The sequence below is a fragment of the Empidonax traillii genome, unplaced genomic scaffold, assembly GCF_003031625.1.
Source record: "Empidonax traillii isolate 1590-97213 ecotype Southwest subspecies unplaced genomic scaffold, ASM303162v1 scaffold746:size489142, whole genome shotgun sequence".
NCBI lineage: Eukaryota > Metazoa > Chordata > Aves > Passeriformes > Tyrannidae > Empidonax > Empidonax traillii.
The window spans coordinates 118,074-144,313 of NW_020955939.1; the positions used below are offsets into that span (position 1 = coordinate 118,074).

Genomic DNA, 26,240 nt, shown 5'->3' on the forward strand with positions numbered 1-26,240 from the left:
TCGGTGGCTGTGACTCCCTTTTTCCCCTATAGCCTTTCTTTCCTGTTGTACGTCCTTCCCTTGAGTCTCCTTCTCCCATCCTATAAAAGTGACTGTGGAGCAGCTTCTAGTAAAAACTAAGCTGTGGCAACAGGCTCTAGCCAAGCTGCTGCTCAGAAGATTTCTAAGGAGCTGAGATGGGACTCCTCTCCCTGGCAGTGGCTGAAGGAGTCTCTTGGTTATCCCATATCTGCTGTGGTCCACATGCCACGATGCTGGGGTGAGTCACTAACAAACCAGTGCTGTGAGCATGAGTTCCTCCCCGCTCTGACCCCACTCAGCCGGTACCTTTGGCCATCAGTCTTTGCAGGTTCCCGTGGGTTTTGCAGGGTGTGAGCCCTTCACTGGGCAAACCTGCTGTCTGATGGGTGACTCTGGGACCAGCCTGGTGGCGTCACAGTCCTTTGTCCCTCTCCCTGCCTTGGTCGCCCTACTCACTATGGCAGAGTAGCTGCTGCCCAATTTTCCTTCTGGTACCAGACAAGCCCCTGTGGAGTGATCCAGTGTTTCTGCTAACACTGGAAAACTTCCCAGGAGCTCTTGCTGAATTTAGCTAGCAAGACAGCTCAGTGCTGAAAAGTGGTCTCACTTAAAAGCATTAACTCTTAATAGTGGAAAGTCACGAAAGTTCCTCCAGTGGGATGATGTGTCCTGCATTCCTGGGACCCTCCTGCCGCCTGGAGTTCCCCTCTCCTCCACACAGGGGTGGTGTGAAGGTTGTTGTGGGGTTTTCTTTGTGTCCCTCCTCAGGTCTTATTGTCCTGGCTGCCATCACTCCCGAGTCGTCCTTGGACTCTGGCCATGAGACGAACTCCTCAGAGCTCACCGATGTCTCAGAGATGGTCTCTGCTATGAAGCAGCACCAGAACGCAGCCTACTTCCTCACACAACACATCAACAAAGAAAACCTCCTGGCCAGGAAGGACTTGCCTTTCCGAATCCAGAGCTGTGCTGCCCAGGCTGTTCTCACCTCACCCTACCCCCTGAGCCGCCAGGAGCCAAACCCTTCAGTGAAGCCAGCTGCCTCTCCCCAAAGTCCTGGCCTTACCAACTGCAAGAGCAAACAGGAGCAGCAATGTGCTGAGCGGAGCTACACCTCAGCTGTCCAGCCAGGGCTGACCCCCCAGCTCAGCGAGCAGAACAAGGGGCCTCCAGTGCCAAGCGCTGAAAGCAAAGGTGCAGGCCACACAAAAGCTGCCTTTGAGGTATCTCTGCATCCCACAGCAGCCCTGAGCAGGGAGCAGTCACAGGATCTACAGGAGAAGGTGCCCAAAGAGGTGCAGCCAATCTCCAAGCTCCTCCTGGACCAAAAGGGCGGTGTAACTCCAGCCATCATTTCAGCTGCTCTGCAGCAAGTGGCAAATGCAAAAGCCTCAGCTCCCCAAGTGGTATCAGCCTTAAAAGAGGACCAGAATGTGAATGGTACCAGCAGCTGTGCATTAGCCAGCAGCAAGCCTTTGACACTTAAAGGAGGTCCACAACCTGCAGAGACATTATGCAACTGTCAGCAGCAGCAGCAGCAACTCTCTCAGCAGCAGCACTGTGAAGTCTCTCCAAGTCCTAAAGAAGCTCATGGCAGTCAGGCTGAAGCTTTCCACCTCGCCTCAGCAGGTGAGGAAATGATGTCCAGTAAGACTTTTGCCTCTAAAAGCTACCAGCAAAAAGTGAGTAAAGATGTCCCAGGAAAAGCTGCAAGCGGAGAGACGGGGCAGAAGGCAGGTGGGGAAGCTGCGAGCCTCGTCTTGCAGAAACACACGGCTCCTTCAAACCCAGGACAGAAAGTGCAACAGGAAAGTTCAGCCAAAATCTTAAAAGCTGAGAGCATCAAAGCTCACTCTCCATCACCCGGTGGCATTTTCAGGAGCACCAGCGAGGAAGCCAAAGGGCCAATCCAGCTGATGCCCAGATCCGAGAGCCTGCAGATTAGCACTGTGCCTTCTAAAAAAGTAGAAAAAGTGCTGGAGGTGGCCCAACAAGATGCCGATGTCCCAGCTAAACCCAAAGCCCCAAAAGCTCCCTTCAGGTTCAGGAACCTGTTCTCTGCAACATTTCCCACGCGGCTGAAGAAGGAGACGGACGAGCGGCAGGCCCAGCTGCAGAAGGTGAAGCAGTATGAGCTGGAGTTCCTTGAAGAGCTGCTCAAGCCAAAGAGCAAAGGTGACCTCCCCCCACAGGAGTATCTGCACCCACCCGCCCCTGGGCGCTGCAGCTGCCAGCTAAGGAGCAGTCCTGTGCAAAAAGTCCCAGGGATGTCCAGGGAGCAAAGGCGCAGCTGTGACTGCAAGAGGATTTGCAGGGGAATGAGGCCGCCCCCGAATCAGTTGGTGATACCAGAACTGGAGAGGAGAGGGAGGGATAAAGCTGCAGATGACCAGAAGCAGGTAGAAGCCATTAGGCTGACAAGCATGAGCAGCCCTTCCAAAGGCAAGCGGATACGATCCACGAGTTTAGAGTCCAGAGACTACCGGTCAGATCCAGAGAACGGCGTGTCCTGTTTGGCAACGTGCACTTCCCGAGGGGAGTGCATGGGAGCACCACACTACAGAAAGCTCTTGCGTCGCTACAGTGTCAGTGAAATAGATAAGACTGATAGGACATCCCTGTCCTCTGACATCTACCAGAGCATCTACACGACCAAGCAGAAAGGCCCCCAGAAAGAGCCTGAGCCCAGCATCATCTGTCCTGTTCTGAAGAGCAAAATCCAGGAGGCCTCCGGAGTGGCTGACCCCTCCTATGTCCAGATAGCACAGGATAAAAAGAACCAGAAAGCTTCAGGAGTGTTCTCTGTCCAGGAGGAGATGTACCCGAGTCCTGCTGAGCTGCGGGATGAAGACATGGAGGACAAGAAGTGCTGCTCCATCCGGTACTGCTTCTACTACAGGAAATGCGATGTTGCGGATGATGGGAGTGAAAAGGACGAGCTGTCCTATTCCATCCCCATGCAGATACTCCCAGGAATGAAGCTGGACAATCAGATGGTCCCAGTCATGAGCAGGACCCTCCAGGTCCTAGATGCAACAGCCTGCAGCAGTCCCAATGACAGTCAGACCCAGGAAATAGATTTAAGGACCTCCAGTTTTGAGGGGAGCTTGGCGAAGATCAACACCCTTCGAAGCCACGCCTACAGCTTTCCCAACGGGTTCCTGCAAGTGCAGCTGGACACCAATGAGCTCCTGACCATCCTGAGGCAGTGTGTGGTGAGCCCCGATGTCCGGGACTGCAAACCCTACATCTCCCAGCTGGCTGAGTACAAGCAAGAGCTCGCCCTCAAGTTCAAGGAGTTTCGGGCGTCCTGCCGCCGCGTCGCGGCCGTTGACAAGAGCCCTTCCCACATGCTCTCTGCCATCACGAGCAGCTTCCAGGTGCTAAGCAGCCTCATCGAGACCTTCGTGAGGCTGGTGTACGTCGTGCGCTCGGAGTCCCAGCGCCAAGAGCTGCTGACGAAAGTGGAGGAGGTGGTGAGGAACTACACCTTCCTCCTGAAGGCGGCGGAGGAGTCCACGGCCAGGATGCTGAGCCACCAGCAGACCGTGGAGCAGCTCGCCCGCCAGTCCGCCACGGTTGCCACTGTCATGAGCACGCTGACACGCTCCCTAAAGACGCTGATCAATAAGTAAGCCACAGCTGTGAAGACCAGCGAGCCAGTGTGTGTGCCAGGCCGTGTGGTAGCGGTTCTCCAGTCCCACAGGTCTGGTGAGGACGCGTGTCCGCAGCCCCACATCCACCGGGGTTTGCAGCAGCCAAGACACTCTTTGATCTCTGCAGGATGGATGGTGGTGTGGTGGTGGTGGTGGTGGCGGTGGTTTTGAAGGGTGAATTCATGTCCTGTCACAAGCTGTGCAAAACCAGCTCATCAAGGGGCTCAAGCAGCTTCTTTGCTTGTTCTCCCACTCTGGCCTTGCCAGTGACGGTACTTGGGAGGCAGAGCCACCCCATCTCCACACTGATTTGGTTCCACGGGCTTCTGGGCCTCACTGGTGCAAAGACCTTTGTCACAGTTTGTGGTGGGCCAGTGAGTTATCAGGAGCTTGAGCTGAGATCTCCTGGCTTCACTTGGGCAATGTGGAGCCAGCCCAGTGTCTTGCCACGTAAACAGCTCTTCTGCCTCCAGGATCTTCCTGGCCCACAAATACGACATCATTAGCAGCAGAAGGGACCTACAGGGATACAGCAGGGGTGAAAGTCCCCGCTGCTATGCTCGGGCTTGGGAAGTAGTCCTAGCACGGGCGGGATGCCATGATCCTGGGACAGAGCTCGGTCACCCTACTAGGCTCTACTGTCACAGCTTAGGCAGCAGTGCTCTAGTCCTGAGCACTGGTACTGCCTGTGCAAAAGGCAAGGGCTTCATGCCTGCGAGTAGGGAGGATCCAGGGAACTACAGGCCTGTCAGTCTGACCTCAGTGCTGAGAAGGTCAGGCAGCAGATCATCTTGAGTGCCATCGCATGGCACGTACAGGACAAGGGGATCAGGCCCAGCCAGCGTGGGTTTCTGAAAGGCAAGGGCTTCTTAACCGGCCTGGTCTCCTTTTATGACAGGGAAACTCAGTTAGTGGATGAAGGAGAGGCTGTGGGTGTTGTGTACCTAGGCTTTAGTAAAACCTTTGACACTGTGTCCCACAGGATTCTCCTGGACAAACTGGCTGGATGGCCGGGCCCAGGGAGTGGTGGGGAATGGATTTAAATCCATCTGGAACCAGTCACTAGTGCTGTCCCAGGGAGCAGTGTTGGGGCCAGGCCTGTTTAACACCTTTATCAGTGATCTGGACGAGGGGATTGAGGGCACCCTCAGTCAGTTTGCTGATGACACCAGGTTGGGTGGGAATGTTGACCTGCTGGAGGGCAGGAAGGCTCTGCAGAGGGATCTGGACAGGCTGGATCCATGGGCTGAGGCCAGTTGGATGAGGTTCAACCAGGCCAAGTGTCGGGTCCTGCCCCTGGGTCACAACAACCCCCTGGAGCTCCAGGCTGGGGCAGAGGGGCTGGAAAGTGCCCCTGGGGAAAGGAGCTGGGGGTGCTGGGGAACAGCCCCTGAACAGGAGCCAGTGTGTGCCCAGGGGGGCAAGGAGGCCAAGGGCACCTGGGCTGTGCCAGCAACAGAGTGGCAGCAGGACAGGGCAGTGACTGTCCCCTCTGCTGGGCACTGGTGGGTCCCCTCGAATCCCTGGTTCAGTTTTGGGTCCCTCACAACAAGAAAGACATTGAGGGGCTGGAGCAAGTCCAGAGAAGGGAACAGAGCTGGGGAAGGGTCTGGAGCACAAGTCTAATGAGGAGCAGCTGAGAGAGCTGGGAGTGTTTAGCCTGGAGAAAAGAAGGCTCAAGGGGGACCTTCTCACTCTCTGCAACTCCCTGGTTGTAGTCAGGCGGGGGTCAGGCTCTGCTCCCAGGGAACAATTGACAGGAAAAGAGGAAATGGCCTCAAGTTGTGCCAGGGGAGGTTTAGGCTGGACATTAGGAGAAAGTTCTTCACTGAAAGGGTGGTCAGGTTTGGGACAGGCTGCCCAGGGAAGTAGTGGAATCATCATGTGTGGAGGTATTTAAAAGATGTGTAGTTGTGGCCCTTGGGAACATGGTTTAGTGGTGGGCTTGGCAGTGCTGGGGGAATGGTTGGACTCAGTGATCTTAGAGATCTTCCCAACCTAAACAATTCTATGTTCCTCCTCCTCTTCTGGATGGCTGTATCCATGCTAGAGACCCTGCAAGGAACCCAGATTGATCTTTGACCATTGCAAGCCAGAAGCTGGGCTAGCAACTGAGAGGAAGCCTCTTTCACACCATTCTCTAGAGGTCAGGTTCTTGCCTCCAAGCCTCAGCCTAAACCCTCTCCTGTTTCCTTTCACCATGACCATTAGAGAGGAGCCCTAGGTCAGCTTTGTCCATGAGCCAGACACAAGGGGCTGTCCTCCTTGCCAGGGTGTTGGGGTCCTTTTCCTGTCTTCACCAAGCTGCCTGCCATAAGAAGCATTGTTTAGCACTGTGTGATGGTTATTTGTTTGAAGTTGGGGTTTTTCGATTGGGTTTGGTTTTGGGTTGGTTTTTTTTTTTCACTTGCAGGTGAATGGTAAAATGATTCCTAATTGCGTTCCTTCCCACCCCAAGGCTCCCCTCCTCCTCCTCCTCCCAGTCTGGCTACTAGATATAATCAATCAGACAGCCTTAATTGGTGTTTCACTGCAGTCACCTCCGAAACAGAGCGAGGAGAAAAATGCAAGGTTACACATTGCATTGCCCTTCCCCTGCCACCCACTGCTCTTCCCGCGGCTCCCCATCCCGCCCGCTCCGGCTGGAAAGGGAGGTCACGGCTCTGATCAACCCCAGCCCGCCTGCCCCAGCGCTCGGGGACGATCAGGGGATCTCCGTAGGATCGGTCGCTTCCCGTCTCTTGTTATTTTGTACAAATATGCACATTGGGAACGTCTCGTTCTTCCGTAGGAGCCGTGGGAACGCACGGCGTGCTCTTATCGCGCGCGCCCTCGGCCCGGTGCAATAACCTCCCCTGGCCCGGGGCTGTCCTGGCCTTGGGCTGCCAGCAAGGCAGAGAGGATCCTGCTGTGGGACAGCCTCCCGATTTCAAGAACCATGTAGCAAATATCCAGTGGAAGAGCCGGTTGGGACGTCAGCCCGCAGTGGGCCAGGCCTGTTACAGCGCTGAAGGCTGGCAGGGAGACGCGTTTTCCTTTTCCCTGGGAATAACTCTGAGTTTCTTCAAGCTCCCCGTTATGCCTATATCATTCCTCCATAAAATCTCTCAGTCTAATACAGAGGAAAATTTTTTTATGGTCTGTATATAGTATATATAAATAAAAAAAAAATATATAAATTATATCTATACACAAATTTATGTCTTGTTTTACAAACAAGAAAGATTAAATATATTAATCTTAATATCCAAACTAGCATTTGTGTGGTCTTTTTTAAGAACTTCGTGGAAATGTGGCTACTCTTAGCTGTACAAAACACTGTTTGTAAGCAGAATCACCTATTTTTTTTGCTATAGGAATGCACATATCTCCATACTGAAAGGGCACAGCAGATGATTTCCAAGGTACACGTTTCACCTGGCACAGTGAACCCCTCTCTGTTTATCAGGGAGGAGAGCACTGATGTGTGCGCTCTGTGCGCCCCGAAGCCTCCAGGAACTACAAAATCCAAGTCCAATAAGGATCCAACACAAAAAAAACCACCCTTAGGAACTGGGTCATTCTCTGTACGGGGGTTGAATGTGTTGTCTAAAGCAAAGGCGGCAGCACTCGATACTCACACACCTTCTCGGTGCCTCCAGGCTCCTTATTTTAATCTGCATCACACCGTTTCCCATGCTGAACTGACGAGGGCACCGAAAGGGACAGAACCCACCTATTTATAAAGCTGGATGTGGATCAAAACCAAGAGGTTTTCTAACAACCCCCAGAGCCTGAAAATGTTATTGACAGCAGGCAGTTTAATCGGCGGTCTCAGAGTCGGTGCTTAGTACCATCTAGTGGGCAGTAAGCACCCCGTCAGAGGGGAATGGCTTCGTCACAGCACCCTCTTGATGTTTGTACCGAGGTGTTATTTGTGGCAGTAGGTGCTCCAGGATCAAACGTCTCTTTGTGACTGGAGGAGCTGGACTGGTACATGCCCAGAAAGGATGATCTTGTTGTACTCAGTTTTTAGGTGTAGTCCCTGCAGCCTCAGCATTTGTTAAGTACTCTTAAAGGAAATGGTCCAGGCAAAACACAGAGAATTAAAAGCCAATTTTTTTCCCCAGATCTGCCTCCCATTTCACTGCCCCATCTGGTTTATCTACCTGCAGACTGGCTAGTTCTCCTCCAGCATCAACAGCTCTTCGTTTTGAAGCCGCTGTGCCCCAGGAAGTCAAAGCAAGGAAAACAACAATGTTGTTTGCAGATGTGTGTGCAGAAAGATAAATTAATTTTTCTGCATCCCCTCCCACCAGAACAATCATCCTGAGCGTGGCAGGTTGTGTTTGCTGCCCTTCAGCACCTTCTCAGAGCAGCGCCAGAGGCACCTGCCCTTCTCATACTGCCTAGGCCCTGAGTTTTTTGCTGTAGCCTTGCAGCTGATGCAGATCTCCTTCAGGACCTTCAGAGCTCCCAGGAGCATCACTCAGCCACAGGATATATTCCTGGCCATCTGATGTCACTGCACCCCCACAGCCTGCTTCCCCCCTTAACCTCCCCTAAATTATGTCTACTCTCAAAGAGTCCTCGCCAAGGCTCTGTCGGTGACAATGAACAGAAAAGGAACAAAAACTGGGCCACTGCAGGTCCCCCTAACACTCAGGAGAAAAGCAGAAGCCCTTCTGGTGTGCTAGTATTGGCTGGGGTAGAGTTAAGTTTTTTCTCAGTGGCTGGTACGGGTCTGTGTTTGGATTTGGGTTGATAACACGGGGATGTTTTAGTTATCACTGAGCAGGGCTTGCACAGAGCCAGAGCCTTGCTTGCTGCTCACCTCACCCCACCAGCCAGGAGGTTGTGGGGCACAAGGAGTTGGGGGGGACACAGCCAGGACAGCTGATCCCAACTGGCCCAAGAACAAACAGTGTCATGCTCAGCTTATAAAGGTGGGGGAGAAGGAGGAAGAGGGGGATGTTTGGAGTGATGGCATTTTGTCTTCCCAGGGCTCCACCATGTGTAAGGATGACTTATTTGCCAGTTGAGGTTAAACCACGACACGTGGCTGTCAGGGGTTAAAGTGTCAAAAGCAGAAGCTGGAAAATCAGCAGGCCTCAAGCAGGAGTCCCAAGACAGGTTTTGTGTCTCGGTGGACTTTGCTGGTCATTGTCAGCTGGAGATAACAACTGGGCACCCTGGTTTAAAGCACTTTGAACTCTAATCCCCATGGCGTGGCAGACACATTCTCCTGTCGGGATTTCCATCCTCTCCAAGGTCTTGGCAACACTACACAGGACTTGCAGGAGCCCCAGATACAACAGCAGAGCGAGCTGAATAGCTGGGACCCACTGCTGCTTTCATCATGACCCAGGGAGCCGGCAGTCAGATAGAAATGAGTAATGTCTAAATTTTACCCTCATTTAAAGCACAGTGTCTGGATTCCTGTGTAAAATATCCTAACAAATTCCTCCCACAGGCAGTCACAGTGGAGCTGGCCAGGACACCCATGGCTTTAATTGGATATGGGAGAAGTCTGCCAGGGAAGACAAGTATCTCAGCCTGTTTACATCATCCAACCATATCTAGTATACATGAAAACAGTCCATACACTTGATACGAAACTTTTCTGAGGGTTTTCAGATGCCTCGTCCCACTGTAGCTGCTGCACGAGCTCCCAGCCCAGCTGAGATGGTGCCACTTGCTGTCACTTGTCCCCCACTCACAGAGTGAACAGGGAGGGGGGTTCTGCAGCTGGGCTGGTAAAGTTATTTAAAAGCAAACACACTGAGTTCAAAGTGGCAGTGATGCCAGTCTTGCCTCCCTGAGGTTTGTTGCCCAAGGGCTGGGGAGACAGATGAAAGGTCTGGGGGCATTCACCAGGTCTACACACACTGTCCAGGACATTTTATAACTCTCTGCTAAATCCCACTTTGGAAAGGCACCGTGGAAATACTCCTGAATCTAATGGATATTCACCTCTTCCTGGAGCAACACGGCTCCATCCTCAGTTTTACCCGGGCTCCTTAGAAAGGTGCAGTAAAAGTGCTGAGTGGAAAGATCAGGAACCAGGATCAGGATCAGGGACCACTCAGGATCCTTTAAAAAGCCTTTCATCCCTAAGTCTCTGTTGTTTCTAGTGGACACTTGACAATTCCATTTATTTCCCAGAGTTTTCACCTTTTTCTGACAAATGGTGTGCTGAGCCTCTACGTTTCAGCCTTCCACCCTTTTTGGTCTTAACTTTTTCTCAGCCTCTCCTTTCCTGTTCGTCCTCCCACCCTTTCTCTGCCTCTGCTTTTCTTTCCACCTCCTCTCACTTTTTGACCTCCACTTTTTCCCAGCTTCTACTGGAGGCAAAGGGCAGAGCCTTGTGTTATTGCCATCAAGTGCCATTCATTAACAGAACTGGCTGCGAGGCAGGGGAGTCACAAGGCAGCAGGGAGAAATAATAACCATCACCCACAGGCTTTTTTGCATGAAAATGTGCCCTTGATTAGTGGCTGGTGGTAACTGAGTGGCAATTGTATGCAGAAAGTGCCAAGAGAGGGACAAGGGCTACTTGCTTTGATTGACACCACCATGAAATTTGATGGTGTTAATGTGCTGCTTAAAACTTCTTGGAAAATACATTCTTGGGTGGTGACACACAAAGGTGTTTCTGATGAAGAGCATCTCCACAGAATCAGGTAAATAAAAATTATTTTTTTTTCCCCCATTTGTGTGCTTTCAGGTTCTCCTTAGTTAGATGGTAACTTAATTCACAATTTACAAAACTGGAGGGAACACAGCACCCCAGGCTATGAGCTTGTCCTTTCTGCTACCAAAATCAACTCGTGCTTTCCTGTACTGTAAACCACAGGAAAATTTAATAAAATCCTTTAGATTGGAAGTAAATAATTGGATTCATTATATTTTGCTTTCAGAATGAGGCAAGCCAGCTGGAATGAGATGCTTTAATTCTGAATAAGAGTATCCACAACAAGAGCTGAGACACTCCAATGCACTTTCACATCCAGCCTGCAGACTGTGATCATTTTCCTGAGCATCCTTTGGCAGAAAACCCGACTCACAAGCCACAGTGAGTTTAGGTTTTGATGGATTCAACCACACAGTCTCTCCTTTGATCCCATTTAGGCCAAGACCCAGGTAAACGTCTCACTCTTCAAAGCTGGTTCTCCTTGTCCCTTCTTCACTTGATGTCAAAGCAAACTGCTCAAAGACAAGCTGTGGCTGAGGAACCTCCTCGGCAAGTTTTCTTGGCTTTGTTTAACTAAGACTTGGATGCATTAAGAGCTTCTCCTCAATCAAATCCCTGAAGTTATCCCATTCCAAGAGCTTTGTGAGCAACAGCGATGAATTGTCAGGGGAGGTGGATTTTGTCCTCGTGGACAAAGTGCTGTCTGACACACAAAGGCATCAGAGGAGGAGGCTGAAACGCTGAGGGGAGCAGGTGTGTGTGAAAACACACCTGGCCTCCAGCTCAGAACAGGCAAAAAAACCCCCAAATAATCTCTAATTTTACAGGTAACAGGTGGCCAGTTTTTGGTTTCAAGGATTAAGGATCTAATTTCTTTTGGGCATTTTTTTTTTTTTGGTTTGTTTTGGTCAGATTTTTCCCTCCTGCAAATCCCACCTCTGTGGTGCCAGGAGGAACCTGATAGATGTGCTGCTTCCAAAGTGCTGTGCAGGGAAACTCAGGCAGAGCTCATCAACGAGAGGCATCATTTGCATGTTTTAATATGCCCTTTGCTGCCTCCAGTGTTGGGTTCCCAGTGCTTAGTTCACAACTAAAACTGGGATGTCAGGGCACAGAAGACATTTATTCTGTATTCAACATCAGAGGAGGAGAAAGGGAATTTAAGCCAAGAGTGAAGCAAATATTTCAAAATCAAGGTGTCCTCCAGACCAAACTTCAGGAGTTATTGGCTACAGAGATGTGGATTTTGGGCAAGAATGGGGTCCACAAGTTCCATCACCAGGTAGCCACCCAACAGTGAGGTTTTCTTCACTGTTAGGATGATTTTTGTTTGTAAGATGATTTTTGTTTGCTGAGTGTTGTTTGTTAATAGGACCAGTGTTTACCAACAACTTAGAAGCAAAGGGCTGCATTCTTCCTTCCCCATTCCTTGGATTTGTTGCCTGTCACAGCATTTCCATCTACAACAGTTACACCAAAAAAATGGAAATAACCATATATTGATTTCCAACTCCATTAATGCCAAGCCTGGGAATTAAAACCCATTTTAGTCCAGACAAACTCCAAGTTTAATGACGCTCTACGAAGTGTTACAGAAAACCCTCCCCAAAGTATGTTTTTGTAGTTATTAATTTACAGGTCTCTAGGGATTGTGGCAGCAGTATTTGGGGCCAGGAGAGTTGCAAGATGAAATAATGAAAACATAACCAGTCTCTGAGAATTCTGGACTATTTCTTCTGGTTGAATTCTCAAGGACTCCAACTAATAACTTACCACTGCCAAATTCACTGCAGGGGTTTATTATCTCTGAGACAGTCAGGTAACATGAGTAGGAATTACCCAACTGCATGAAAATTCTAAAGAAGCTGTTTGTGGCTTTTATCTTGTGTATTTATTTATTATTTTTTTGTATATTTATATATACATGTCAATCTTCCTCTTTCATTGTGTGGGGAAACCAACAAGCACAGATAGGGGGGGAAACAATCACTCATTTAATGTCATCATTACACTGGAAATGTGAGCAATTATCAGCTCCTGCATTTCCTGTGATGACCCACAGGGTCTTTTATTTTGCAGGGGTTTATAAGAACACAGACAAGTTAAAATTATTTCCTTAAAAACAGTGAAGGGCAATTTGAGACAATTAAGTCTTAAAAAACATACAGGACTATATTGGCCCATTAAAAATGACTGGAGACTGGATCAGAAATTTAGAACGAGAACAAACCACAATAAAAATCACATTGGTGAGATCCTTGTGATGGTTTCCTGTGGGTTGGACTTCACGATCCTTGTGATTCCCTCCCAACCCAGAACATTCTGTGATACCCAGGTTTAAAGGTTAAAAGCCGTTAAGCACAATGTTTATTTTTTGCCAAAGATAAACTAATCTGCATAATGTGACCTCCTACAGGCTGATCATTCACGGAAGGCTAATTGGGTATTAGTCTGTGGTTAGATATGTATTGTATATGTATAATTAGATATAGTAGATAGATTTGTAGCTAATATATATATAGTTATATATGTACATATATATACTCTTTTTTTTATATAGGAATCTTATATATAATTCAGTGTAAAGCTGGGTACAAAACACTGATTATAAATGTAAAAAAACAACTTAGAATTTTAACAGCCTGTTCCCACAGCACCCACGCGGGTTTTAACACTGATCCGGAATAACAACACCCCTCGGAGGGCACAGCCGGGGCCCGGCGGTGCCGCGGCGGGCCCGGTGCCACCCGGTGTCACCCGGTACCGCCTCACGCGCGGCCCGCGGGGTGACGCCAGCTCCGCGCAGCGCCGCGCAGGGCGCCGGCGGACGGACGCAGCGGGCGCGGGCTGGCCGGCATGCTGAGGTAAACACGGCCGCGGCGCCGCGGGGCCCCGCTGCCGCCGGCGGGGACGCCCCTGGGCCGGCGGGGGAGGCGGGCGCAGCGCCCTGAGGCGGCACCGGCGGCATTTTCCGCCTCCGTTCCCCCCGCCATGACGGGGCCGCCATCATGGCCGCTCGTGGGGGGGGGGGGGGGAGCGGCGGCGCCCGCCGCGGGACACGTGGGGCAGCGCCGCCGGGGCGGGCCGGCCTGGCCAATCGCAGTACAGGTCGGCAGGCGACGGCCAATCGCAAGCAGCCTCGTGCTCTACGCCCCGCCCCCAGAGAGAGCGCGCGCGCACCCCCCGCCCCCGCGAGGCGCGGGGACAGCCCAAGCCGCGCCCACCGCCGCCGCGAGAGGGAGGAAGGCCCCGCCCCCGAACGCGGCGGAGCCAATGGGGAGCGCGCGGGGGCGTGTCCGCGGGGCGCGGAGCCTATAAAGAGGCTGCGCGGCGGGCGGGAAGGGGTAAGATGGCGGCGTAGGGGCGGTCGGCGTGACCTGCGCCCACCGTGCCGCGTCCGCGCAGGAGGCGGGCGGGTCCCCGCGCGGCAGCCGCGGGCGCTGCGAGGCGGAGCGAGGAGCAGCACGAGGGGAAGAGCGGCGCCGCCGGTGCAACCGCCGCCATGCCCAACATCAAGATCTTCAGCGGGAGCTCGCACCAGGACCTGTCGCAGAAGATCGCCGACCGCCTCGGCCTGGAGCTGGGCAAGGTGGTCACCAAGAAGTTCAGCAACCAGGAGACATGGTGAGGCGGGGCGGGGCGCGGCCGCACTACAGCTCCCGGCGGGCCGCGCGGCGCGGCGGTGCTGGGGGTCCGCGGGGCGCCGCGCGGGGTCTCATGGGGGCTGTAGTTCGTGGGCCCTGCGGCCGGGCCCGGCCGGTGAGCGGCGGGGCCGTGCTTGGACACGTCCCTGGAGCGCTCCCGCCCGGTTCCCGTTACCGCCGGGCCCTCCGGAGCATCCCGGCCGCTCCCTGCGGGCACGGCCGGGTCTCCGTGCGGGCCAGCCCGGGCCGCGGTGCCCCCTGAGCGCGGAGCCATGTGCGGGCCGCAGCGCTCGGGGCCTGCCCCGAACGGCGGGTTTGGGGCTTCCCAAACCCTTTGGGGCGGTGCGAGGCTCCCGCACATGGAATCGTGTCACCTGCCCGCGTTGCCAGGTGTTGGAGCAGTGGACTTCGCCAACCGCACCTTGCCCTCTCCGACCCAAGGGCAGGAGCTGCTGGGACGGCACCTCCCGAGCTTCCACCGGCGTTGATCAGGCTCTTCATCCTCAGTGCAGACTGCGATGACTTGATGCTTGACAGTTTTGTGCTTACCGTCTAGCTGGTGCCTCTAAACTACTCTGCAGAGCACCAAAATCTCGAAAAGTATTGGTATTTAAAAGTACTGATAAATAGGACTTAAAAGCGTTGATAAAACTGTTCAGTCATGCAGTCTGTGTTCCCCCTCAAGCTCTGAAACGTAGGATTCACCTTGAGTTATGTATCTGTGCCTTGTAAGCCTTGCTGGCATCCTACATGAAGCTAAAAAAGAGGTTAAAAGTTTCTCAGAGCTCACAGAGCTTGCTCTGGAGAAGTACACTAAGCATGCCTGCACCACACAGTATAATATGAAAGAACCTTGACTGATTGCTCCAACCTACTCCTTTCTTCTGGAGACAATACTTTTTATTTTCCAGGAGAATCCAGGATGTGCAGGTGACATAGAATATCAAGTTTCTCTTGCATGGGTACGAAAACTTCAGAGGTGGTACAAAGAGTTGTAGAGGAGTTGGGAAAAGAGCCTGTTTGATTTACAGCCTTTGCACTGTTTCACTGTTCTTTATTAACTGCTCTTTGCACATCCAGTTGGCTGGCCAGAAGGTTCTTATGTCAGCAGATAATGTGACTTAAAGACCTAACAGACATCTCATTTACCCTGATAAACTGTCAGCAGATGCATCCCTGAAAGATTCTTTTAACAGAATAGTTCAGGTACTTTTGACAAGCAGCGTCTTGAATCAGCTTAATATTAAACTGTTAGTAAGTACAGTTGGAGCTGACATTTGTGTGCTAATTGCTGTTGAATTTTGGAGTTCTCATTGAGTGGAACTCTCAGTGAGAGACTGGTGAATGCTGTAGGTCAGGGTGCAGTAATGACAGCAGCTCACTGGTGGATTTTGAGCAGTAAGACTATAAATACCTAAAAGTCATCAAAAACGGGTTGAGGAGGAGAGAAAAAGCAGATAAGGAAATATTAAAATTAGAATTCTGCCCTGAGGAGCTCTATAAGTGAAGCCATTAGGAGTGGGGTGGGTGATTGTTCGTGGAGCTGGATGTGGCATCAGTTTGCAGAGTGGGTGAGCACTTCCAGTGCAGCAGGAAAGTAACCATGGAAGAGCTTTGTCCTCAGTGGACTGACTTCTGGGTGCTTCCAGGGCTGTGGCAGGCTCCTCTGAACTAAGGCAATGGAATTGCTCAGTGGTTAATCTGGTTTTGGCATCGTTGCCCCATATGAACCTCCTGCTGCTGCCTTTCCCACTCTGTGTCTGGTGCAGGTGCCTCGATTCAAGCAGTGGAGCTGGCGTTTTGCTGCTGGCAAACAGGACCTTTGGCTGGTGTTCAGTGCCTTCATCAGCACAGATTAGTGTGCGTTGCATCCAGAAGGAAATTAACCCTGAAAGCCTTTCCAGAGGGAAATGCTGGAGGTTTTCTCTGTTTGAGCTGTTATGGCTCTGAATCTGATGGGTGACTGCAGTAAAGCTCTGGTAGCAGTTTGACCCTGCTTTGTCTGCTGACTGGCCGTGGTCCTTGCCTCCTTTACACTGCTGCTTTCAGAGGTGGCTGTACTTGTGATTCAGGGGGAGCAAGGCCTGCTCTGGGGTGTTTACGTGCTTGTGTTGAGATCAAGAGTACAAGCTGAGTGCTGTTAGCCTTGCTGGCTGGACCATTAGATGGGATGCGTGAGTGCTGTAAAACAGCCACTGAGCAAACAAACAGCAGTGGTCCTGCTAACCAGCCCTGATGATGTGGCACTGTCACCCACAGACCCTTGGGAATGCAGGGCCCTGGTTGCTCTGCAGGCACAGGTAATGGCTGTGCTTTTAACTCGTGGATTTGGCTCTGACTCTCCTTTCCTCATCTGTTCCCAGTGTGGAAATAGGCGAGAGTGTGCGAGGGGAGGATGTCTACATCGTGCAGAGCGGCTGTGGGGAGATCAATGACAATCTGATGGAGCTCCTCATCATGATCAATGCCTGTAAGATTGCCTCAGCCAGCAGAGTGACAGCTGTCATACCCTGCTTCCCTTACGCTCGGCAGGACAAAAAGGACAAGGTAAGGGATGTGGGAAAGGGTTTCTGTGGGGAAGGGGAATGCACACCTTGAAAGTCCTGTCTGCTTCACAGGCTTTAGGTGAAGTTTTATCTCCTCTTCTGCATATTCAACCTGTTTTAATTTCTTTGAACTTCAGGACATAGGAGTGCAAATTCATCTTTTTATAAAGATCTTAGTTCTTTTTGAAAATACACCAAGTTCTAATCACCAGTTGATGAAAAGATGCAATGTTAATGAGTGCTCCTTTTAGTAACTGCTTGTGAATCATTGCCTGGAAGCAGAAGGCTGACATCTTGATGGAGGAGTTGAACTTGTCTTAAATTCTGGGTTTTTTTTCTGTACTAGAGTCGAGCTCCAATCTCTGCCAAGCTGGTTGCAAACATGCTCTCCGTGGCAGGTGCAGATCACATAATCACCATGGACCTGCATGCATCTCAGATTCAGGTAGGAGCTAAAATCAGGGAAGTTCTTACCAGCTCCAGTCTGAGCATCTGGACTGCCCTGCTTTCCAGTCATCTGCCTTCTTTCCTTTTTTTTTTTTTTTTTTTTTTTTTTTGGACACAGCAGTGCAAGACTTGGGAATCTGGGACTGGAAGGGACTTGTAGCGTCAGTCAGAAGAGGGTGGGGAGGTGGGTAACAGGTTCATCTGTAAATGAAATTGTAGTTGCTCTCAGTCAGATCAAGCATAGGGAGTCTTGTGTAAATGAACACTGGGCTAATAAATGATCTCTGCAGCTTTGTTGCCACTCAGTGACACTGTGTATTTTTAGCTAGAACTTTGAGGAATTGGAGATGGACTCTTTATCAAGAGTGTCCTTAAATACCGAGTAGAGCTTTCTGGTGTTTACTGGGTGGCCCCAGGGAAGTGAGCAGTTAGCTCTGCCCCCACGTGTCCTGGCACAGCTGCTTCTGAGGGTTCTGTTGCCCAGGACAGTGATTTGATAACTTGCTGCTGGCAAGATGGGCAGTCCCAGTGGTGTCCAAGCAGTGCCATCCTCCCACATAAGCTGGCTTTGGTTCTCCCCCGAGCTGCTGGTGAATTGAAAATCATTCACAGGCTTTGTTGGCTTCTGAACAGAATAGTCTTACAGAGCAATTCAAGTCGTGGCCAGAGCTGTGTAAGGAAACTCTCAAGAGCGTGTGCCAGGGAGAGGAGCAGCTGCAAGCTGTATTTAGTCTTATTTCTTTCCACCTTGAGCGAGTGCCCTGAGACCAAGACACCAGCTGGGCGTGGCTAAGGGAGGGATGTCTGTTGTGTCGCTGAAAACTCTGAATCCAGAAGGGTGAGGTACCTACTGCCTGGTGAAGGAGGTGGGCTGGCTGGCATTTTAACAGTTGAAAGTGCTGTCATTCACACTTCAGTATGATTTGCCCAGAAATACTTTGTCTCAGATGAAAAAAAAAAAAATAATAAACCATGGGGGCACAGCTGAGAAGACTTTCAGAAAGATCATGAAATAACTGAGCCCGAGGGGGGTCCACTCTTCCTTCAGAGCTTGGAGTTGATGTGTGCCACAGGGTTGACCTCTCCCCAGCAGCAGTGGGTGAGATTTAAAGGAATCATTTGTGTATATGTGCTTCCAGCATCTGGCTGCTTTCAGCCTGGTTCCTGCAGCAGCTCTGTTGCTGAGCACAGGAGGAATGATGGTGGGAAGGATCTGTTACCCCTGTACCTTGGGTGAAGTGCCCCTCACTCTCAAGCCTGTTGCTTAAGGATTAATCTCTGTCATTTAGTGACCTTTGAAGTTTACCTGGAGGACTCTGCAGGGTCACTGTAATGTTGTGGAACCAGCTGCATTCGTTTAAAGGCAGATGTTACTCAAGCCTGTTTTGTGTATGTGAACAGTTTGTGTAATGAGCTTTAGAGATTGACTCTGTAAACAGGCAGCCAGCTGCTCTGGAAATGAGTACATTTGATGCTGGCTTTCTGCACTCCCCTAGGACAGAACTAGTTCCATGTTGTGGAGGTGTCAGATGTAAAGTGTTACTTATGCTGCTAAACTATTCCTGGCTCTGAAGACTCCTTGCATTACTATTCTGTGTATCCCAAAAGCTACTGCCCTTACATGAAGGGAAGTAAAAACGAAAGCTGAAAGCTGTGGAAAGGTGACGGCTACATGGCTGAGCACATAGAAGGCTTCTTACAACTATTTCTGGCGTGTGACCTTCAGCTACATCTGTTCCTGTTGTCTTCCTTGCAGGGGTTTTTTGATATCCCTGTTGATAATTTATATGCCGAGCCCGCTGTATTGAAATGGATCAAAGAGAATATTGCAGAGTGGAAGAACTGCACCATTGTCTCACCAGATGCTGGTGGAGCCAAGAGGTAAGCTGTCAGACAGGCAGCTGGAGGTGCTGCTTCTGTGTCTACTGGAATTCCTGAGAGTGCTTGTGACCTTATTTTGAAGACTCGTGTTGCCTCTGCCAGCCTGTCTTCCCCAGACAGTCTGTGACAGCCAGTGAAGAGTGGTCAGGTGTGCTTTCTAGGGAATGTTTAGAAGGTTTCTCGGGCTACATGGTGGATTAAATAGCTTCTAGGATTACAGCTGCCTAGGTAGAAATTGTGCAATTACTACATCCTTTAGACTAAACCAGTGTTTTGTAGACGAGTAATTACTCAAGTTGAAGAGGAAATAGTGTAGCTGTGCCAAGACAAGGTGACTGCTGCTGGTTAATGATACATTTTTATCCAGGCTGTTTTCTTTGCAGAATGAAGCTTAGTCTACTGAGGCCTTTTCTTACTGTGTTACCCTGGATTTGAATATCTAGCTGTGAATTAAGCCTGCTGCCACTCTTCCTCTTCCCTGAGAAGCGAGGAAGATAGATGGTTGCTTTCTAAAAAGCAGCAGCATATGTTATAGCACATTTCTATTTTGATAGTCTGACAATCTCCCATCCTTCTGCAGACAAACATGCCAGTTTGTGGGCAGTTCAGCATGTTCTCAGGTGCTTCTGGGGAGAAACTAGGCTTTTCTGTGATGCTTTTATGTAATGCAATATGATGCAGATGTGTCCTTTAATCCAGGACTGTCACACCAAAATGTGTGCTAATCTGATTCACGCCTTCAGAGTGTTTTAAGTGGTGTGTTACAAACAGCCAAGAGACACCAACACTGTAGGTCCCTGAATATCTTCCACAGCTTCATTGTGGTCCATGTATTGGGCAAGACCTTCTGTATATTCAGCTATTTCTGTAGCTTGTTGCATAACACAGTATAGGAAGTGCCAAGTCAGCCAGATGAAATCTGAATCCTGAAAAAAAATCCTTCTCAAAAGCCAGTTAAACTGAAATGTGTCGATGTTGGCTGGTGCAGTATTTTGTGGAGATATGCAAAGCCAAATACTTCAGTGGGCAGTTTAATTTGACAGTCTTGGATAGGACTCCCAGAGTGATAAGTCTGATCTAGTGGGGTTAAGAGTCTGCTTGTCTCAAATCCAGAATTTCTTAGTGGTGGGCGTATCTTGTTCCTTCCAGCCTTAATGCTTTTAAACTCTTCACTGTTCATCAGTATCAATATATAAAGTTTAGGTCTCTCAGGTAAGGTTGTTCTGTGGTCACTTTAAGAGGGATAAATAAATGTGAGGTGGTGGACTTGCATTTCGTGCTTGTGTACCCCTGCCACTGTCACTGTGCCAGTGCTTGTGTGCACAATGATTGAATGCTTACGAGAGTGCAGGTGGATCCTGTCATAGCCCTAAACCTCTCCAGTGTAGTGTTATAAAGATGACAACTTCCCAAGTGTTTGGATCACCTCAGGTTTGCTGAACTTGCTGGTTTGTTTTCAGCTTAAATGCAAGTTAGTTTACGTTGGTCTTGATGAAAGGCCTTTATCTTAATCTAATTGCTGTCACTGGGAGAGATTAGACCAGAGACTGCAGCTCAGCTGCTTGAAGGGAAACTGAGGTGGCAGAGTGCCTTTTAATAATTGCTTGGGAGCAGCAGCAGATGTGGTGACAGCTTCTCTTAGTGCAGTTTGTGCTTGATACTAAGAGGGATGTGACTGGAGCTGTTGTGTGGAGTTAAGTGTTGTCTGGAAACTGTTCTCTCTTCAGAGTGACCTCCATTGCAGATCGGTTGAACGTAGACTTTGCCCTCATCCACAAGGAGCGCAAGAAGGCCAACGAGGTGGATCGCATGGTGCTGGTGGGGGACGTGAAGGACAGAGTGGCCATCCTGGTGGATGACATGGCAGACACGTGTGGCACCATCTGCCATGCTGCAGACAAGTGAGTGGGGCTGCCTGCTGCTCTGCTAACCGGGAAACCTGTTGTTAGGAGGCTCCGTGTAATGAGTTAATGGGAGGATTTGCACGGCAGGTCTCACAAAGACTCCTGCAGTTCCTCGGTTGTCTCGTGCCAGACAAAATGGGTAAAAAGCCCAGGTAAAGTTCTCACAGTGGGAGTAGGTAGAAAACCATGGTGTCTTTTTTTTTTGTTATTATTATTTGAAAAATGCTTGTGTAGAAAGGAGACTAGACCATCACTGGCCATGCCAGGTAAAAACAAGGCTGTCTGGTCCATCAGCTGAAGATCATACATTTCAATTTGTATTACAAGTAAGCTTTTCAAACTTTGGTATCATTCAAGCCTTCTACACTAGAAACCACCAGCATATGCAGCATCATTAACGGTGTTAAATCCTCTATTAAATATAGTGGTCAATATTAACACAGTTAAATATTAACTCAGTGTTAAACACTCTATTAAATACAGTGTAAAAGTATTAACACAGTCTTAAATATCTGCTACCTTGTGTAGGCAAGATCACAGAAGGTGATTTGTATGATCTGTTCCTGATGTTCCAGAGCTAAGAACAATGTTCTTTTCAGTGTGTGCTTTGCCTGTGCTGGATTTCATGATACTTGTTAGACTGTTTGGGGTTTTTTTTCCCCCCAAGTCAATAGTAGGCTGGAGAGGGGGCTCAAAGGGTCTCCTAAGCATATATGTCAGCTTAATACTTGCTGAGAATTACTCATCCTTCTCCTCTACTTCACCCTCACAGGCTTGTGTCAGCTGGAGCCACCAAAGTTTATGCCATCTTAACTCATGGGATCTTTTCTGGGCCAGCAATTTCTCGGATCAACAATGCCTGTTTTGAGGCAGTTGTAGTCACAAACACAATACCCCAGGAGGACAAGATGAAGCAGTGCCCTAAAATCCAGGTGAGCATCTGCTTTCTCTTCTGTCACTCCTTGGGGGTGGTAACACTCAGCTATTCACCTTTTGGGGGTGAAAACCCTGTAATACTGTCTAGTGCCAGCAGTTGTATTGGTACTGCAGTCAGTGTTGGTTGGTTCTCTTGATTCTATTGCTGCGGGGTAACAGAAAGGTTACAGTGATGAAATGCAGCTTCTAATCCAGCTCATCTCAAACAGTTCATTAAATTTTTTTTTTCAGGGTTTGTTTTGCCTAGATCAGATCTCTGATTTAATGGGGGCACAGTGTAAGCAAGCAGCTGGATGTGTGCCCTCTGGAGCAGTGATGTCAAGTCTGCCCAGGTGTTTTCTAACCCACTCCTCCTTGACCGAGGGAAAGTCTTCCTTCCAGCATTCCTTCAGCCTGATCTCCTGCTTGTCAGTGCAGACCAGTGCAAAGCAGGCATTCAGTAACTGCCTTCTCTGCATCCCCTGTCACCAGGGTCCTCCTTCCGTTTAGTAACAGGCCCACGTTATCCTTTGTTTTTCTTTTGTTGCTGATGTATTTGGAAAAGCCTTTCATCTTGTCCTTGACATCCTTGGCCAGATTTAATTCCAGATGGGCCTTGGCTTCACAGCACAAATATGTAGGACACAGGCATTTGGAGAAGCTCTGGAAAGGGACTGGCACTGCTCAGACTCAGCTGGCACTGTGGTGTGAGTGTAGCAGGTCCCCCACTGCTGGGCTGCTGGTGGAAGGGAAGCTGAACTGTTTGAAGCTGCAGTCACTTTTGAGCTTTTGGAAGTACATTACAAGCTGGTGGCAAACTGCTATTGGGTTGCATTTTTTCAGCACAAACTTCTGGATGATATTCCTGCAACATCTAAAACATGCCTGATGGTTCAACTTCTTTTCAAGCACCACACTACAGCTGGTGTAGGCAAAATGTTAAACTGGCAATCATTGTGTAAATAGCTGTAGCCAAAGATTGCAGTGGAGCAGTTTTCTAGGCTCTCATTTAACACCTCTTTTGCACTGATGTTCCATGTTAAGGAATACAGAACTGAAGGATTTGTCATGAGTCATATGCTCTGTCTGCTCTGCAGCTTTGGAGTTCTTTCTTTCTTTCTTTCTTTCTTCCCTTCACAGACAAACTATCTGTAAGACAGAAATGTTAAATATGGCTTTCACTTAGTTTCCTTAGCATACCATGAACATGAGGCTTCTTACTGAGGGTACATGTACAGAAATGCTTTAGCTGCTGGGGACTCAGAGCTGGGATTTGACTGAGACTCGACTTTCCCTCCTGGTTGCTGTCTGATCCCACCAGATGGAGCCAGCACAGCATCCAGGAGCTGAGCTGTGGCATAGCAGCTTCATTTCTCAGACTGCTGGCAGCGGTGGTAAAACCTCTTGGCTCAGGGGAAGGGATCTAATCTTGATTTAGACTACACAAAAGTACAGGCTGCACAAAATGAGGCCCGGGGTACACAGACTTAATGACTCTCAGCAAAGCAAAGTGGCAGTAGACTCTTAACGCTGACAAGGATCAACAGTCAAATAATATTTGTGGTGCTATATGTAGAGTATCTTCAGGCTTACATATAATTAAATCTCAATTATATATAGAAGTTTTATCTGCATCTGGAATGTTATAAATGTTGGTGATGAGTTTATTCTTTTAAGTTCTTCCTAACTTCCCAGATGTTCTTCCAGGCTTGATGTCTTTTCCCAGTGATGCTGATCCATCTTTCTTCCCCTCCAGGTGATTGACATCTCCATGATCCTTGCAGAGGCCATCAGGAGGACTCATAACGGGGAATCTGTTTCCTACCTGTTCAGCCATGTCCCTTTATAACAACAGATGTCAGCTGCTGCTTGTATGGCTTTTTTTTTTAAAAACCAAAAGTTGTTCAGCTTGTTGTAAAGTTCAGTAGAAGACTCTGCTTGTTCCAGTGCAGTTCTCCACAGCTCCTGCTTAAGTCAGGCTTACTGGCCCTGGTCCCAGCACTGGGAGGCTGGAGGGGGGAAGCTCATCTCTGTAACACTCCAACTCCACCAGCAACCCTGTGCATGGGGCTCATCAGTAGTGTTGACTCAATTCTGCAGATCTGTGGAGAGCAGGACTGACACATGGCTAATTGCCACAATTATTTTGAGGGGGGGAGGGAGAGGGTTTTGTCTGTGGGCAGGGTTAGCTGATCTGGCATGCGCACCCTAAATTGTTTGGGAAGTAGAGCTCCCTAGGACATGTTGATCTGGATCTACAGCAAGAGCCCAAGAGACTGCTGGCTGTCTTACCCCTCTGTACCTGAGAGAGCCCTTGGAGAGTGGTGGGGAAGGTTTCTGTCTTGGCCAAGCTTGACCCTACTTGAAGCCCTGTGAGAAACCTAGGAGGTGGTTCTGCTACAGCTTCCTCCCATGACAGGAGATCAGTGTAGCTTGCAAACTTGAATTCCTCTTATTGCTGATGAAATTAAATGCCCTTCATTGTGCTACGCAGCAAAGTGAAGGTGAGAGCAGAGTCTGTGCAGGGCTGTGTTAGCTCAGTGGGGAAGGTGCATCCTGGACAAGTGTTCTTTTCTCTCGTATGTAGAGGACTCATTGGTGGTTGTGTGCTTCGGTTTCTAGTGCAGGCTAAAACCAGCTCCTCAGTTTCACAGCTTCCTTTTAGCCCTGCTAGCAACTAGAGGACTGCTGTCATGTACTGCAGCTGCACCTTGACCTGCTGTGCAAGCCCCTGACCCTTTTTTTTACCAGTACAGTAGTAAACCAAGCCTCTTTATCCCACAGTAGCACGGTTGTTGCATCTAGCAAGTGCCTGCTCAGACGCTGGGGTGACCTAATACACAACAGCTTTGTGTCCAGCTGGCTTAGCCTCTCGTTGCCTGCAGTCCTGTAAGTTACTGACACATTGTTTGTTTGTCCTGCTCATTGTCTGCCTTGCCTTCAAAGTGTTGCTGCTTATAAAATAGCTCAAGGCAAGGAGCACTGCAGGTTGCAGGGCTATGGAACTCAAAGAAACCTTTGGAGTAGGTGTGATGCTGCTCAGGAGTGCTCACAGCAACGGGTTGAAGAGGCTGGTGGTACACAAGTACTAGGGAAAACTGCAGATCTAACACCAACCTGACAGGCCACAAAGTGCCTGAGAGAAAAATACCAAAACTAGAGCTGGCTGAGGCTCTTAGATGTAATAATTATCATCTGAAACTTGAATTCTTAGAAAATGTACCAGACAATCGTAAGGTAAACTGCTGAGTCTCTCTTGAACTCTTACCGGTTTATAGACCAAGCTGTTTTATTTTGGAGGGGTGGGGGGGGGGAATACGGTTGGGTTTTTGTTTTTGTTTTTTTACAAGCACTCCTCTTTTATTTGTTTTTGAGCTGGAGGAAGGGAAAAAGGGAAAAGAAGGAACTTGAAATTACTTTCTAGAGTAACCAGCATGGCTTTGAGAGGCTAGGGGCTGGGGTATAAGTGGAACTAGCCGAAAGACTTGGTTAAAATCTAGGGAAGTACTTCTTTAGTTGTGCCTTTTACTGAAGACTTCTCTCCCTTCCTAAACTCCTGTCCTGTGGCAACGTTAACACTTCTATTAGTGTAGGACTTTTCTTTTTTGTATAAGAATTGGTGTTTTTTGTCTGGAAACTGTGCATCTCTTGCTTCCTTGCTTTGCATCCTGCACTGAGCTCTTCTGAGAGTCCGTGATTCCTCCTCCTGTTCGGGAGCCCCTGCTGCCACCCTGCTGCTGCCCCGAGAGCCAGGACTGCGAGGATTTCCAGCAGCATTTGTGTTCCAAGTTAAGACCTGATGAAGGAATTAAACTTTTATTTAAAAACCACGGCCTCTGCCTGTAAGTGCTTCGGAGGAAACCTTAAGGGATGTGTGAGCTGGGTCGCTTGAAAGGCAGGCAGGTCGTGGAGTAGTTCTATTTGGAAGGGACCTTGGAAGGTCATCTGGTTTAACCCTGGTGCATGGGGCTGACTGTGAGGTTCAGCTTTTTCAGTTTTTATCTGTTTCTGATATCCTTGACTTGATTATTAGAGGTGGTAGTGCAGTTTCTCTTGTACTGTTTAATTATGTATCTGAGCAGATTTGTTCACATAATGTTCAGGTGGGGGAAGCCTGAATAGTTTAACAAGTACAAGTGAAGAATTTGTAAGTGTCTTGTACAGAGCTGATGATCAGAGCAGGATTATGTCCTGAGAAGCACTTGTTCTAACTAAACCCTGATCCTTTTTCTCACTGTGTATTGCAGACTGGGAGAGAGTAAATTAAGTCAGAAAGATGAGATGGCAGGTCTAGGGAAAGGTCTTTGGCCTCACAGTAGATTTCCAGGCCTAGATTTAACATGACCATGGCCTCAGGCAGACATTTGCTGAGGATCATAATTCATTCATCTGTTAAAGTGTCCTTCAGTACTGGCCAGTGAGTAAGTTTCTCCTCAAACAGCAGAGTGGGTGTTGTCAGGGTGATGTAACAGATTTCACCTTCCTTAGATAAGAAACAGAACAAGAGCTTTACAGCCAAATATTTGTACACAGGTAACCATTGCTGTTGGTGT

At 49.3% G+C, this 26,240-nt stretch overlaps 2 protein-coding genes across 6 annotated transcripts in view; both read left to right on the forward strand.

The window, feature by feature from the left end:
• Positions 1–4,920, forward strand: part of FRMPD3 (FERM and PDZ domain containing 3) — a 55,824-nt gene extending 50,904 nt beyond the window's left edge. For all 4 annotated transcript variants that reach the window (XM_027900724.1, XM_027900723.1, XM_027900726.1 and 1 more), the window contains one exon: positions 790–4,920. In XM_027900724.1, the coding sequence (XP_027756525.1) occupies positions 790–3,656 (2,867 nt within the window). In that variant the 3' untranslated portion in view covers positions 3,657–4,920. The remainder of the gene's footprint in view (positions 1–789) is intronic.
• Positions 4,921–13,675: 8,755 nt separating this feature from the next.
• Positions 13,676–25,517, forward strand: PRPS1 (phosphoribosyl pyrophosphate synthetase 1). 2 transcript variants are annotated; one of them, XM_027900692.1, is made up of 8 exons: positions 14,490–14,600; positions 15,075–15,248; positions 16,358–16,541; positions 16,887–16,985; positions 18,744–18,868; positions 20,596–20,769; positions 21,545–21,704; positions 23,444–25,517. In XM_027900692.1, exons 3-8 carry the CDS (start codon positions 16,437–16,439, stop codon positions 23,534–23,536), a joined length of 756 nt encoding a protein of 251 aa, XP_027756493.1. In that variant the 5' UTR covers positions 14,490–14,600; positions 15,075–15,248; positions 16,358–16,436; the 3' UTR covers positions 23,537–25,517. The 2 variants fall into 2 exon arrangements, with proteins under 2 accessions (XP_027756492.1, XP_027756493.1); XM_027900691.1 differs by lacking the exons at positions 14,490–14,600; positions 15,075–15,248 and adding an exon at positions 13,676–13,974.
• Positions 25,518–26,240: the final 723 nt, after the last annotated feature.